The 14,931-nt window shown below is 49.1% G+C and overlaps 1 protein-coding gene across 1 annotated transcript in view; it reads right to left on the reverse strand.

The window, feature by feature from the left end:
- TSPAN15 (tetraspanin 15) overlaps positions 1–14,931 on the reverse strand; it is a 57,697-nt gene that overhangs the window by 14,306 nt on the left and 28,460 nt on the right. The window contains exons 2-3 of the mRNA XM_004386379.2: positions 5,793–5,978; positions 4,418–4,492 (exon numbers count right to left, since the gene is read on the reverse strand). Of these exons, the coding sequence (XP_004386436.1) occupies positions 4,418–4,492; positions 5,793–5,978 (261 nt within the window). The remainder of the gene's footprint in view (positions 1–4,417; positions 4,493–5,792; positions 5,979–14,931) is intronic.

Below are 14,931 nucleotides of genomic sequence, written 5' to 3' on the forward strand. Positions count from 1 at the left end.
GGGTAGGGTGGCTGCTGGCAGCCCAGCCTGACCTACCTGCTGACCATTCTCATAACTTCAGTTGGGGTGGGGGGAGTTGGCCTTCCTCCTTTTGTGCCTGGGGCTGAGCCATCATCTGGGATTCCCCAGCCCCTTTCAGAGGCTGATAGTCCTCTTTGCCCCAGACCCCAGCCTCTGCTCAGGCCCTGGGATGAGCCCAACTGGCCACCAAGGGTGGAAGAGAACCCAGAAATCAGAAAGAAGAGGGTAGAATGCTGAGGGTCTTCTGAAATATTTTCCGGACCCTTCCTCAGACCTGGCCTGAAGTTACATGTCTGATCCCCACTGGGGTGTGGGGTTCTGCCTCAGTTTCCCAGCTGTCTTAGTTATCTAGTGCTGCTGTAACAGAAATACCACAAGTGGAAGGCTTTAACAAACATAAATTTATTTTCTCACAGTTTAGGAAGCTAGAAGTCCAAATTCAGGGTGCCAGCTCTAGGGGAAGTCTTTCTCTCTCTGTCGGCTCTGGAGGAATGTCCTTGTCTCTTCAGCTTCTGCTTTCTGGTTCCTTGGAGGTCTCCACGTGTCTTGGCATCTATTTTACCTCAGCTTTCTCTGCTCACTTATTTAATCTCTTTTATATCTCAAAAGAGATTGACTCAAGATACACCCTACACTAATCCTGCCTCATCAACATAACAAAGACAAGCCATTCCCAAATGGGATTATAACCACAGGCACAGAGGTTAGGATTTACAACACCTATTTTAGGGGGACATAATTCAATCCATAATACCATCTGTCTTAGTCATCTAGTGCTATTCTAACAGGATACCATGAGTGGATGGCTTTACAAAGAGAAGTTTATTCTCTCATAGTCCAGGAGGCTACAAGCCCAAACTCAGGGCATCAGCTCCAGGGGAACGCTTTCTCCGTCGGCTCTGGAGGAAGGTCCGTCGTCAATCTTCCCTTGGTCTGGGAGCTTCTCTGCACAGGACCCTCAGGTCAGAGGACGTGCTCTGCTCCCAGCACTGTTTTCTTGGTGGTATGAGGTTCCTAATTCTCTGTTTGCTTCCCTTTCCTCCTCTTGTAAGGTAAAAGGTGGTGCAGGCCATACCCTAGGGAAACTCCCTTTACATTGGATCAGGGATGTGATCTGGCTGAGGGTGGTGTTAAAATCCTACACTAATCCTCTTTAACATAAAATTACAGTCATAAAATGGAGGCCAACTACACAATTCTGGGAATCATGGCCCAGCCAAATTGATACACACATTTTTTGGGGGGACATAATTCAAACCATGACACCAGGTATTGTGGCTTCCAGCCCTCATCTCAAATGGCTGTCTTCAGCGGAGCATACTAGCAGTGGGAGTCCGGCCAGGTCAGCGCTGAACTTCCTCGACCTCTGGAGCCACCAGCAGCACATTCAGGAGCTCAGCAGTGGAGGCCAGATCCGGCCTCCTGCCTCCCTGCCCCTGACCTTAAAGTGGGCCAGAGCGAACCAGAGCCAGCACCATGATCAAATAAGCAGGCTGGTTGCTTCCCTCCTTCTGCTGGCCTGGTGTTGGGTGTGACCGCAGCACCTCTGATCAGGGCTGGGAGAGAGACCCTGCCCTTCCTACACAGTGGTTGAGGGAGGGAGGCTCTGGGATGGTGGTACTGATGGGCCAGCTATGGCCCAGGGCCCTCTGGGTGTCCCTGCTCAGCTCTGCCTGATCTTACACCTCAGCACACAGGGAACACACGGCAGGAGCTGCCCACCTCCGACACCCCGACACCCTCACCAGAGGATTCCGGAACAAGCCGAGGCAAGGCAGGTGTCATAAGGAGTGAGACGCAGACAGTTGTAGGGGTCATTCACGTCCTCCCCCTGCCTCTGGCTGGGGTCTAGGTGTCGGGGTCCTCGGGGGCCATCTGCCTCTGTGCCCGGCTCTCCGGGTGCATGGCCAGAGAAGCAGCTTCTGCCTGACCATTGGGTCATGCCTGTCAGGAGAAACCTCTCTGGGGTCAAGAGGTGACTGACAGCAGTGTTGGGAGTCTGGTTATCTTGTTATGGTCTGGCAGTCCTGTTGCCAGTGCCAGGGTCTGCGCACCTTTCTGAGAACCAGTGAGGAGGCGTTAGCGTGATGATTTGTTTTCACCTGTGGATTCTTGTAGTTAACAGGTAGCCTGTGGGGCTGGAGACTGAACTTGCTATACTGTGGCTCAGAGAAATCTGTGATCTTTGCTTGGTGAGGAAAAAACAGATTGCTCTGTGCCATTTTCTCTACCTTATACTGCCCCTTCCTACCACCCCTACCACCAGCCAGGCTGCTCCTTCTTCCCTGTTCTCACACTGGCCCGTCTCTCATTTTACAAAGTCACGTTACGTTAGAATTGGAAAGGACCTTATTTTTCTCAACATGGTATTTTCCCCTTGGTTATAAAAAAGAAAGAAAAGAAAAGAACATTTGGGAGGTAGGGGAAAATAGAAAGGAGAGACTAAATATCCCTCTAGTCTCAGCCCTCAGAGGAAATAAGAGTTACTATTTCTACTTCCCTCCAGTCTTTCCTTCAGACTTGTTTTTTCATTGTGGAGATCTTACCGCACGTATAATTTTGTAACCTGTTTTTAAATTTTTGAAGTTATATATCCTGGGCCTCTAATATCATGGCCCATCCTGAGCCTCCAAACAGTGGAGAGCCCTAGTGGTGGGCCCTTCCTGGGCTTCATGCTGGGCTGTACCCGAGACTCGCCCTGGTGGCTCCAGTGGGTGGCAGGGCCCAGTGATGCCCACGAGGGGTTTGACCAAGGAGAAGGGACACACGTCACAGGCCGGAACCACAGGGTTTGGAGAAAACTGAGAACTCTCACCCTGACCCCAGGCCCACGGCATCTTAAGACCCCTGGGGGTTCCAAGGGCCAATGCCTTGTCTCAGCTCCCTGACTTGGAAAAGGGGGTGGTGCGCTGCCCTTGCTGCCCTACAGAGCACTGGAAAATATGGATAAGAGCGCCTTTGTCAAAGCACGTTGAAAGCTAGAAGCCTTGTTCCCTTAGGGGGCTGTTTATTAAAGCCTTTGATGCTGCTGACCCTGAACTGGATGTGGGCTCCAGCCAGAAAGCACTAACCCGTAACTGCTGGGAGCTCTGCCTGGTCACACAGAAAAGCAGGCTCAAGGCTGCTGAAAAACGAACCAATATCCCAGCTCTGCCAGCTCAGAGCAGATGGCATGAAAGGTGGAAAAGAGGGAAAGGAAGGAGGTGGTAATAAGACTGGATTGCGAAGCATCCCTGTGCTGCCTCTGCCTTGCTGTGTGCTTTTGGGAGGGTCTCTTAACCTCTCTGTGCCTCAATGGCTCCATCAGTACAATGGGAATCTCCCCTCCCTTCTCCTGGGGCTCATAAGAAGAGCCCTAGATTCTAAAAAAAAAAAAAAATTAGTTGCTATCAAGTTGATTCCAACTCATGGTGACCCCATGCGTGGCAGAGTAGAATCATGTTCCACAGGGCTTTCAATGGCTGATGTTTTGGAAGTAGGTCACCAGGCCTTTCTTCTGAGGTAACTCTGGGTGGACTCGAACCTGAAACCTTTCAGTTAGCAGCTGAGTGTGTTAACTGTTTGTACCTCCCAGGGACTCCTTCCTAGCTCTCAGTGCCCTTTGAGTCTGCAAACCCTTCCGGGGCCAGGATGCCAAGCATCACCTCTCACCCTGACTCTTCCTCACCCCATATCCAGCAGGGAGTCCTGTCAGCACTGCCTCCAAAACATCCAGCAAATCCAACCCTTTCTGCCCAGGCCCACTGCCTGCACCCTGGCCAAGCTATCATCACCCCTTCCCTGGATGACCACTGCAGCCACCTATTGGTCTCCCCGCTTGGCCCCTGGCCTCCCTACTGTCCACTCAGCAGCCAGAACCATCCTTAAAAACATCACATCACTCCCTTGCGTAAAACTCTCCAAAGGCTTCCTACTGCCTTCCGAAAAACATTCGAGCTCTAAAACCATCACCCACGATGACCTAGGTGGTCTACCTGGCCTCTCCCCGTCTCTCCCCATCACTCACCTGCTTCAGGCAAGTGGCCTCCACACTGTTCTGCAAACTTGCTGAGCTCATTCCTGCCCCAGAGCCTTTGCTCCTGCGGTTCCTCGGCCTGTGTTCCTCTGAGCCTTTTCATTATTAAAGCCTCCAATAAGATGCCACCTCCTTCTCAGCTATGTCACCACCCTCTTAAGTGCTGTCCCTACCCACCTCCACCCACAGGCACTCTCATAGCACCTGTTGCATGTTCTTATTAACTGATTTGCTTGTTTAGTGCCCGTCTTCCCCAGAAGAATGGAAGCTCCCTGAGGGGTTATCTATCTTGCTCACCGCAGCACCCGCAGTTTACAACCCAGGGCACACACTGTGCATGCTTAGTAAGCACGTGGCTGATAAATGAAACCCCAGGCCCACCTGGTTCCGGAAGATCAAGGCCACCACACCACCAGTGAGCTCAATGATGAGGCAGATCCCAAGAATATACATGAACTAAAAAACAAGATTTAGAGATTCAGTCAGAGAGAGGTGGAGGACATATGCGAGGTCAGGGGAAGTGGCGTTTGCTCTGAGGTCTGAGCGCACATTAGTCATGGGCAGAATCATCTGTCTGAGCTCTTATTGGTTCCTGGGCCTTTGTCCCCCTCCCCCCTCCTGTGAGAACACAGGACATGGACAAATATTCCCTGGAAAAGCCCAACTGTGGTGTTCATGGTCAGGAAGAGTGACTCAGCGTCTCAGCCAGATTGTTGTCAGCGTTTATCCCAGGGGTCCTCAGCAGGTCCAGGTGGGAAAGCACCTGGCTGTCCCCACGGGGAGAACCTTGCCTCGCTCCAGCTGGGCCAAGACGTCAGAGCCAGCGTGATGGGCGGCCTGGGACAGCAATGCCAGCTGGTCATGCAGGGACCCCCCAAGTGGAGCCGGTGATGGGTGTCTGAGGCTCCAAGGATACCACATCTCCCTACCCGTTATTAGAGAACAGGCACTGTCCAGACTGACTCCCGCAACTTCCAGCCTCAGGCAGCACTAAGACACTGCTTAAAGGGGCTTCCCGTCTGAGGGGAGACATGAAGCCAAGACAGACACATTGGTGTAGAGTAAAATAGATCCTGGCTTTGGGGAACCATCCCTCGCCCCACAGTAAACGGGTGAGGGTAGGGCTGACTCCACCCCCTGACAGGGGGGTGAGCACATGGCCCAAGCCAGTCCATCAGAGCCTGCATTTTTGGCCAGAGTTACCAGGAAAGATTCCCTGGGGTCAAGAGCTATAAGGACTGTTGGCTGGAAGATGACACCGGGCGCCAGGCGGAAGCAGAGAAAGACCCAACGAGCCTGAACCCCTGGGCCCTGCTGTGGGTTTGCTAGTTACATGAGCTAATGAACTCATTATCATCTTCCTGGGAGGGCAAGAGAAAGACCCAGCGCACCTGAACCCCTGGGCCCTGCTGTGGGTTTGCTACTTACATGAGCTAATGAACCCATCACCCTCTTCCTTTTTTGTCTTTGCTTGCTTTCATTTGAATTTCAGTTCTCTCTCTTGGAACTGAGAGTTCAGATGAACAAAGGTTTAAGTAAATGAGCAGAATGATATTTTCAAAAATGGCAGTGGCCTGGGCACTCTTGGGCCAACATGAACAGATGGGCTGATCCAGGAAACCCTCTGCAGGAGCTGGCTTGAGACTCTGCCTGAAGGAACTGAGCTGCCCCCAGGGCCTGGGCGCAGTCTACCCAGCTCTCCTGGGGACTGCAGCCCCCACCCCGCCCTGGCTGAGGGTGGCTGGAGCTGACTCACCGACTGCAGAAGGCACAGGTTGTCTCGGAGGGAAGCCAGCACACCAATGAAGGAGACGATGAACATGACAACCCCCAGGAGGATGAGGATGATGGCCGGGGCTAGAAAGGCACTCTCAAGGGTTTTGTATTTCTGTCGCTCGACTTCTGCGTAGATCCCCACAGACAGGACCAGGGCCCCGATCAGCTGCAGCAAGAAAGCAGGAAGTGAGAGCAGAGAAAAACTGATGGTCACTTGATTTTCCTCCAAATAGTTCATCTGGGGCTGTCGTGCCTGCTGTCAGGGGTTTCCCTCCATCAGGTGCCTGCACAAGAGTGGACCTTATTTGGAGACACCCCTTTAGGAGAGGATACTGGTGGGTCAGAGGAAATGCCACAGCCTAGAGAGTCAGGGAGCCTGGGTTGGAGTCTCAGCTTTGCTGCTTGCTGACCCTGGGCCTCAGACGGGCATTTGATCACACTGAGTCTGTGTTCCCATCTGAAAAATGGGTACAAAGACACTCATTTCTGCCCTGCTTGCCCACAGTTTTTTGTGAGGCTTCACTGAGATCACAAGGTGGAAACACTGCAAACACGGAAAGCACCGAGCCGTGGGTGAGCACTAAGCAAGCAGGGCACGCAAGGGAAGTCCAGAACTGCTCAGGGGACCAGCACTTTACCCAGCACCAAGAAAACAGGGCTCTCTTTCAGGGTGACCACTTGGAGGCTCAAGGTTGAGGTGGGAGGAATTTTGGGGGGATTTTTAAGTAAAATCTCTCATTATGAATTTTTCTAAGAATGGAAAGCTGACCACTGTAGCACCCTATCGGGAAAACCCAGGTGGTAAAGCCCCACCCGCAGCACCATGCACTTGGAGGACCCCTTTTCTCTCTTGGCCTGAAAAGTCTTGTACTAAATCCTCAGGAAGGTTTGTCACCTGATGCCCCCACCCCCCAGCCCTCAGACAAGGCTGGGCCACACTGCCACATCTCCCCTGGATCCCTCAATAGCCTCCCAACCAGCCCCCTCAGCCCGTTCCCCACACAGTGGCCAGAGAGACCCAGTAAAACCTAAGTCAGAGCAGCTCGTGACTCTGTGCACCTAGAATAAAGGCCCAAATCCTAGTAACAGTCTGAAACTTCCTACGAGATCTGCCCCCCCCCCATAGCCTGTCTGATCTCACTTCTGGCTCCCTCCTCTTCTTCACTCTGCTTTCTCTGCACTGGCCGCCTTGCTGCTCCTTGAGCACACCAAGGGTGCCCACCACAGGGCCTTTGCACTGGCTGTTCCCACTGCCTTGAATGTTCTTCCTCCTCACACCCACATGGCTCACTCCCTCACCTCCTTCCTCTCTGCTCAATTGTCACCTGCTCAGTGAGGCCTTACTTAAAAGTGGAAACTCCCTCTCCGTGAAACTCCTCATCCAATTTCCCCGTTTTATTTTCTGTGCACTTATCCATATTTAACATATCACATATTTTCTTTTATTTTTAAATTGTTTGCCTTCACTGACGAACATAAGCTCCACGTCGGCACAGGTTTTCGGCGTTGGGGGCACCCACTGTGCCCAGAGCATCCTGACAGGGAGGAAGCATGATCAACGTCTGCAACCAACGTTGCTAACTGAAGGAGAACAGGGCTTTCCAATAGATGCCCATGGGCTTGAGTCAGACGTGTCCACCAGTTTCCTACCTGTCCAAGGATTCTGACGAGTCATTAGATTAAGTACACTGGACCTCTCCACGGAGCCGAAGGCAGCACAGGAGAGTAAACAACAGTCACAGTGCTGTCAGCTCAGGTCCCAGTAAACGAAATGCGGATAATACAGACCAGACGCTAGGAAGATAGGAGTCCCTGGATGGTGCAGTTAATGTGCTCACCTGCTAACCTAAAGTTTGGAATTTTGAGAACACCCAGAGGAACCTCAGAAGAAAGACCTGGCAATCTACTTCCAAAAAATCAGCCATTAGAAACCCTATGGAGCACAGTTCTACTCTGACACACATAGGGTCTCCATGAGCTGGAATCGACTCAATGGCAACTGGTAGGGGCAGTGGTTGGGAAGATATGCTATTAGCGTGGCTACCCAAGGCTCCCCCTTCAGTTACTGTCTACCTGGCCAGTGTCCTCAAAGTAGCTCTCCTCACCCCCCTTCTAAAGAGCACCAAGAATGTCACGGGTACAGGGGACTGCCTGCTTCCCCCGAAGCTTTAACAAGTCAAGCAAACAGGCCTAACTTCATAGAAGCACTCAATACCCAGAAGATTACCAGCAAGCCATCCTCGTTTGGGTCCAGAACTCTGCTGTATTTCACATCTAAGGGACGTTCTCTGGGGTTGAAAAGATGATCTGGGATTCCTGAGATGCACTGCTCCCATCTAAAAGGAATGCTTTCCCAATACACATGGGTCAGAGGTGCTAAAGGCATTGACAAACTCTGCACTTGACAATAAGCTGGCCATATCAGAAAAACTTCGAGCACAGTGACTTCATCAAAATTATCCACTTTGGGTAAATTTTAAAATTTATAAGGCAGGACACACACACATACATACACACATACCTCTACAGGAAAATGGTAATACCACAGGAGATAAAATCCACCTCTGATAGAGAAAGATTAACCAGGGCCTGTCTAATCAGTTCATGCTCCAAAACCCAGAACATGGTGAAATCATTGTTCAAGGCCAGCCTAATTCCCTTGTGTCTTCTGAGAACAAGGATGAGCAGCCTTTAAAAAGCCAGCCCCCTCCTTGAATTACTCCACCTAAAAGGAGTTGCTCACTAAACCCTAATCCTGAACCAGACACAAGGCCCAGAAATCCCTCCACCCCAAGGCTGAGGATCATGGGTAAATAAAAACCCCACAGAACTGAAGCCTTCAGAACCCAGGCATAGAGTGAACAAAACATTTGGAGAAGGGCACGATGTACTTGAGGGTGGTAGAGATGGGTTTCTACCTTCTATCTTGATGAAAAGTGTAATTCTTACCCTGTCACGTGACCAACAGAACTATGACATCTTACTATTTCCAGAAGTGATTCCATATTCTTTGGAGAGTCCTATGTTCCCTGTGTTGTCTGCAGGAGGGGCATGGGCCCTGACCTCTTCCCCCAAGAGCCTGCCCCCATCCCTCCTCCCTGCCTGAGGTTATGCTTCTGGATTAAGGCACCGTGCTTGGCAAACCATCCCCAAAACACAGCACTGTCAGCAGCCCCAATTCTGAGCAGAACTGACCCCAGCCCAACCCAGCCCTCTCCATAAAGGCAGCAGCAGCTTCTATTTTTACAAGCTCCTCAGAGGACATCCGAGCGCGGGACCACTCCAGAGCAGCCTTGCCGGCAGGAAACAAAACTTCCTTTAATCTGATCTCACTCCCTCCTGCTGCAAAGCATCACCTTTTCCTTGCTGGTTATCCCTGAGACATTTCCAGACCACTAAAAGCATGGGAAAAACTCTTGTGGCAAATGCAGACCCGGGCCTCCCAACACCTCCCCCGCCACCCACCCCCCTCACCACGGAGCTGTCACTGGCCCATTCCTTCCAATTCATCTGAAGGTGCCGTCACTCCAAGCGGCCTGGCAGGCATCCCCGGAGGCGGGTCCCCACACTGCATGGCCAATCTGGGTTCTTCATGCTCTGAGGGACAGTGGGAATGGGGAGAGGCTGGCATAGCCCTTCCCAGGAACATCAACATTTCCAAATGATATTTACACTTCCGATAACATCAGTTTATGTTTCCATCTGAGTAAAAAATCGTCTGTCGATGCTAGCGTGCATTCCGCCCGCTCTTCTCTGCTAATTATAGGCTTCGCCAGGTGGCCAGCCACTCCACCTCCAGCTCGGGAGGCAAATGGTCCATCTGTCAAGCAGGACAGTTTCTGAGAAACAGAGCTGGGAGCAAGGGACCAAGCCCATTTGGGGCCAAAAAGGGAAAGAACATGCTGCCAGTAGCCCATGGGCTTTGTGGATGATGTGGCATCATCATCCGAGACCACCCAGCAGCCCTGTTGCCGAGCCCAAGCCCGGCAGCCTTGAACCCAGCTTCCTCTTCCTAGGGAGAGGCCCAGCTTCAAGCTCAGCTGGGAAGCAGAAGGCCCTGGGAGCAGCAGTTACGTCCTTTCCTTCAGGAAGCACCTGGTGGCTGGGGCAAGTCTGCATTTAGAGGACTTGTAAAGGGCCTGTTTTCACCCTGAAAGGCACATAAACCTGTTGCGTCAAGTCAATTCCAACTCAAAAGCGACCCTAGAGGACAGAGTAGAACTGCCCCACAGGGTTTCCAAGGAGCAGCGGGTGGATTTGAGTTGGCGACTTTTGGTTAGCAGTGGTAGCAGGCCGTAGCTCTCAACCACTGCACCACCAGGGCACATACCAGTCACCTATTATGTTCCACAGGAGACCTGGAGACACAATGGGTAAGCACTCGGCTACTAACCGGAAGGTTGGCGGTTCTAACCCACCAGCCACTCATTGGGAGAAAGATGTGGCAGTTTGCTTCCGTAAAGATTACAGCCTTGGAAACCCTATAGTGCAATTCTACTCTGTCCTATAGGGTCACTATGAGTCAGAATCGACTCAAGGGCAATGGGTTTGGTTTGGTTTGGTTACTATGTTCCAGGCTCAGAATCAGGCTCCATGGGATCACAACAAAAGGCTAGATATGGCTGAGGGGAGATTAAAGGAGGCTGGAAATGACCTCTGCAGCCCCATGGATGGGATTCAGCAGGCCTGTGAACTGGGATGGGGAAAAAAAAGTCACATCTTTATTTGCATTTGCCTCTAACTGACGTGTAGCCCTTCCTTCCTTTCTGAATATAGGGAACAAACAACAGTAGCGTTAACAGCACCTGTGACTTTATTGCCCATAGAAATGATATTACAGTTATTGCAAATACCTTCAAATATCATTTATGTTCATCATGACTTCAAAATTACAGTAGTTATTAGACCCGCTGCTAGATCTTGTGATTTAATGCATTGATAAAGAAGTACATTATTACTATATCACAAATTTGGTTTTGTAATATTAATATATCTCAATACAATTGGTTTCTTTTGTAATTGTGTATGTATTTCATCTTATGCATTTAAATATCTTGCTTTAAGGAGGAGTCCACAGGTTTCCCTAGAGAGCCAAAGGGGTCCTTGGCCCAAAAATGGTGAACATCCCCTGGGCCGTGGGAAGCAAGATGCAATTCCTGTCATGGAGAAGTGCAGAGGGCTCTCAGAACTCGAACAAAATAAAGGGGATGAAGGGGTGTGTCTTAGTTACCTACCAGAAAAAAACCAAACTCACTGCTGTCGAGTCGATTCCAACTCATAGTGACCCTATAGAACAGAGTAGAACTGTCCCATAGGGTTTCCAAGGAGCGGCTGGTGAATTTGAACTGCCAACCTTTTATTTAGCAGCTGAACGTTTAACCACTGCGCCACCAGGGCTTCCTTAATTATCTAGTGCTGCCATAATAGAAACATTACAAGTGGGTGGCTTTTTAAAAAAAAATTATTTTCTCACAGTTTTGGAGGCTAAAAGTCCAAATCAGGGTCTCCCTATGTGTGTCTCTCTGTCTACTCTGCTCTTTTTAAAACTCAGAAGTGATAAAGCTTAAGACCTACCCTACTCTGGTACGGCATCATTAACATAACACAACAAAAGCCCTATTTCCAAACAGGATCACATCCATAGATACAGGGGCCAGGACTTCAGTACCTATTTTGGGGGAACAAAGTTCAATCCATAGCAAGTGTTAGAAAATCAGGACAGGCTTCCTGGAGGAGTCAGCATTTCCGGGAAGGCCCTAAGAACTGCTTCATCATGAGGCACTCAAGATCCCAACCCAGGGCTCTGTGTGAGACCAAAACAAAGTACTTTTCTCAGTTTCTAGCTTGAAGAGAGGTGGGAAGTAGCTAAACTCCAAGGCCAAGAAGATTTTAAATAAAATGGAGCTAGAAGGGTCTCTGCATCCACCCAAAGAAACCTGAGACTTCCAGTCCCTCAGCCCTTCTTCCTGGAGCAGATCCTGCCTGGCCCTGGGCTGAGCCCACCCTGCAGACGGCCAGCCTCCTGCTCAGCCCTCCGGACACCAGCTCCTCCTGTACAGATCAGGGCGCTGGGAGGAGCAGCGCAGGCAAGACAGGAGATGGGAGTTGGCATTCTGGGCTTGCCTTTTATTAGCTCTATGCCCTTGGCCATGTCACATCCTTCTTTGGGTCTCAGTTTTCCTCTGTAAAATAGTGAAGCTGCTACCATTTATAGGCAATGATCCTGTGCCAGCATCCTGCTGTACATGCCTGTCTCCATGAATCATCACACACACACATACACACACAAGTAACTACTACTCTCATTTTACAGATGAGGCTCACTGAGGTTAGGGAGAGGTGGAGCCAGGATTCACAGCCAAAGCCCGATGCTCTTAACTGCTAAACCCATCTGTCGGGCCAGCCACTAAGCCTACCAGATGGCACTTCCTGAAGACCTGGGAGATAACTTCCGTGAAATGACTTTGCAAAAAACGAAGGTGACAATGACAGTTTCTGTGATGACAGCAATGTCCAATATGTGATGATGGTAATGTCCAATATGGTAGACACTAGGCATGTTTGGCTAGCAATATCTTGAAACACAGCTTGTGTAACTGAGGAACTGAACTTTTAATTTACTTCATTTTACTTAAGTTTAACCACACGTGGCTAGTGGCCACTGTATTGGACAGGAGAGCTCTAGAGTGTCTTCATTGAAGGTCGTCTCTCACCATTCTCAGACTTCTCCTTTCTGAAGACAGAGATCATCCCTTTCAAGAAGCCATGTGCCCCTGGAGCTCCAGAGGTAATCTTTCAACCTTAACCCAAAACTAGCCCCTGAAGTTATCTTTAAACCAAACAATGTTGTTGTTGTTGTTGTTAGGTGCCATTGAGTCGGTTCCTACTCATACGACCCTATGTACAACAGAACGAAACACCGCCCAGTCCTCACAATCGTTGCTATGTTTGAGCTTTTTGTTGTAGCCACTGCATCAATTCACCTCACTGAGGAGCTTCCTCTTTTTCGCTGACTTTCTACTTTACCAAGCATCATGTATTCTCCAGAGACTGGTCCCTCCTGATAACATGTCCAAAGTACATAAGACCAAGTCTCGCCATCCTTGCTACTAAGGAGAATGTTGGCTGTACTTCTTCCAAGACAGATTTGTTCAGTCTTCTGGCAGTCCATGGTATATTCAATATTCTTCCACAACACCATGATTCAAAGGCATCAATTCTTTTTTGGTCTTCCTTATTCATTGTCGAGCTTTCACATGCATATGAGGCAATTGAAAATACCATGACTTGGGTCAGAGGCACCTTAGTCTTCAAGGTGACATCTTTGCTTTTTAACACTTTAAAGAGGTCGTTTTAGCAGATTTGCCCAATGCAATACGTCATTTGATTTCTTGACTGCTGCCTCCATGGTGTTGATTGTGAATCCAAGTAAAATGAAATCCTTATGTCTCCGCTGAAATCTGTCCACCATGGGTGACCCTTCAGTTCTTTCAGCTTGAGAAATGCCGAGCATTTTCTTCCCTTTTCATTTTCTAACTTTAGGTCTTTGCATATGTCATTATAATACTTTACTGTGTCTTCTCAAGCTGCCCTTTGAAATCTTCTGTTCAGCTCTTTTACTTCATCATTTCTTACATTTGCTTTAGCTACTCTATGTTCAAGAGCAAGTTCCAGAGTCTCTTCTCACATTCATTTCAGTCTTTTCTTTCTTGCCTATCTTTTTAATGACCTTTTGCATGCTTCATGATGTACTTGATGTCATTCCACAAATCTTCTGGTCTTTGGTCATTAGTGTTCAGTGTGTCAAATCTATTCTTGAGATGGTCTCTAAATTCAGGTGGGATAGACTCAAGGTCATACTTTGGCTTTTGTGGACTTGTTCTAATTTTCTTCAGTTTCAACTTGAACTTGCATATGAGCAATCAATGGTCTCTTCCACAGCCAGCCCCTGGTCTTGATCTGATTGATGATACTGAGCTTTTCCATCATCACTTTCCACAGATGTAGTCAATTTGATTCCTGTGTACTCCATCCGGCAAGGTCCACATGTATAAAAAACCAAACTCGTTGCTGTCAAGTCAGTTCCGACTCAGTGACCCTATAGGACAGAGTAGAACTGCCCCATAGGGTTTCCAAGGACTGGCTGGTGGATTCGAACTGCCAACTTTTTGGTTAGCAGCCAAACTCTTAACCACTATGCCATTTATGTTGTTAAAAAAAGGTATTTGCAGTCAAGAAGTCTTTGTTGTTGTTGTTGTTAGGTGCTGTCCAGCTCGTTCCGACTCATAGCAACCCCATGTACACAGAACAAAACACTGCCCGGTCCTGCACCATCCTCACAATTGTTGTTATGCTTGAGCCCATTGTTGCAGCCACTGTGTCAATCCATCCTTTTGAGGGTCTTCTTCTTCTCTGACCCTCTACCAAGCATGACGTCCTTCTCCAGGGACTGATCCCTCCTGATAACACGTCCAAAGTTTGTGAGACGTAGTCTCGCCATCCTTGCTTCTAAGGAGCATTCTGGTTGTACTTCTTTCAAGACAGATTTGTTCATTGTTTTGGCAGGCCATGGTGTATTCAACACTCTTCGCCAACACCACAATTCAAAGGTGTCAATTCTTCTTCAGTCGTCCTTATTCATCATCCAGCTTTCGCATGCATATAAAGTGATTGAAAACACCATGCTTGGGTCAGGCGCATCTTAGTCCTTAAGGTGACATCTTTGCTTTTTAACACTTTAAAGAGCAGATTTTTGCAGAAGATTTTCCCAATGCAATGCATCATTTGATTTCTTGACTGCTTGCTTCCACGGGTGTTGATTGTGGATTCAAGTAAAATGAAATCCTTGACAACTTCAATCTTCTCTTTGTTTATCACGATGTTGCTTATCAGTCCAGTTGTGAGGATTTTTGTTGAGGTGTAATCCATACTGTAGGCTGTGGTCTTTGATCTTCATCAGTAAGTGCTTCAAGTCCTCTTCACTTTCAGCAAGCAAGGTTGTGTCATCTGCCTAACGCAGGTTGTTAATGAGACTTCCTGCAATCCTGATGCCCCATTCTTCTTCATATAGTCCAGCTTCTCAGATTATTTTCTTAGTATACAGATTGAATAAGTATGGT

Source organism: Trichechus manatus, unplaced genomic scaffold (genome assembly GCF_000243295.1).
Source record: "Trichechus manatus latirostris isolate Lorelei unplaced genomic scaffold, TriManLat1.0 scaffold00163, whole genome shotgun sequence".
NCBI classification, from domain to species: Eukaryota; Metazoa; Chordata; class Mammalia; order Sirenia; family Trichechidae; genus Trichechus; species Trichechus manatus.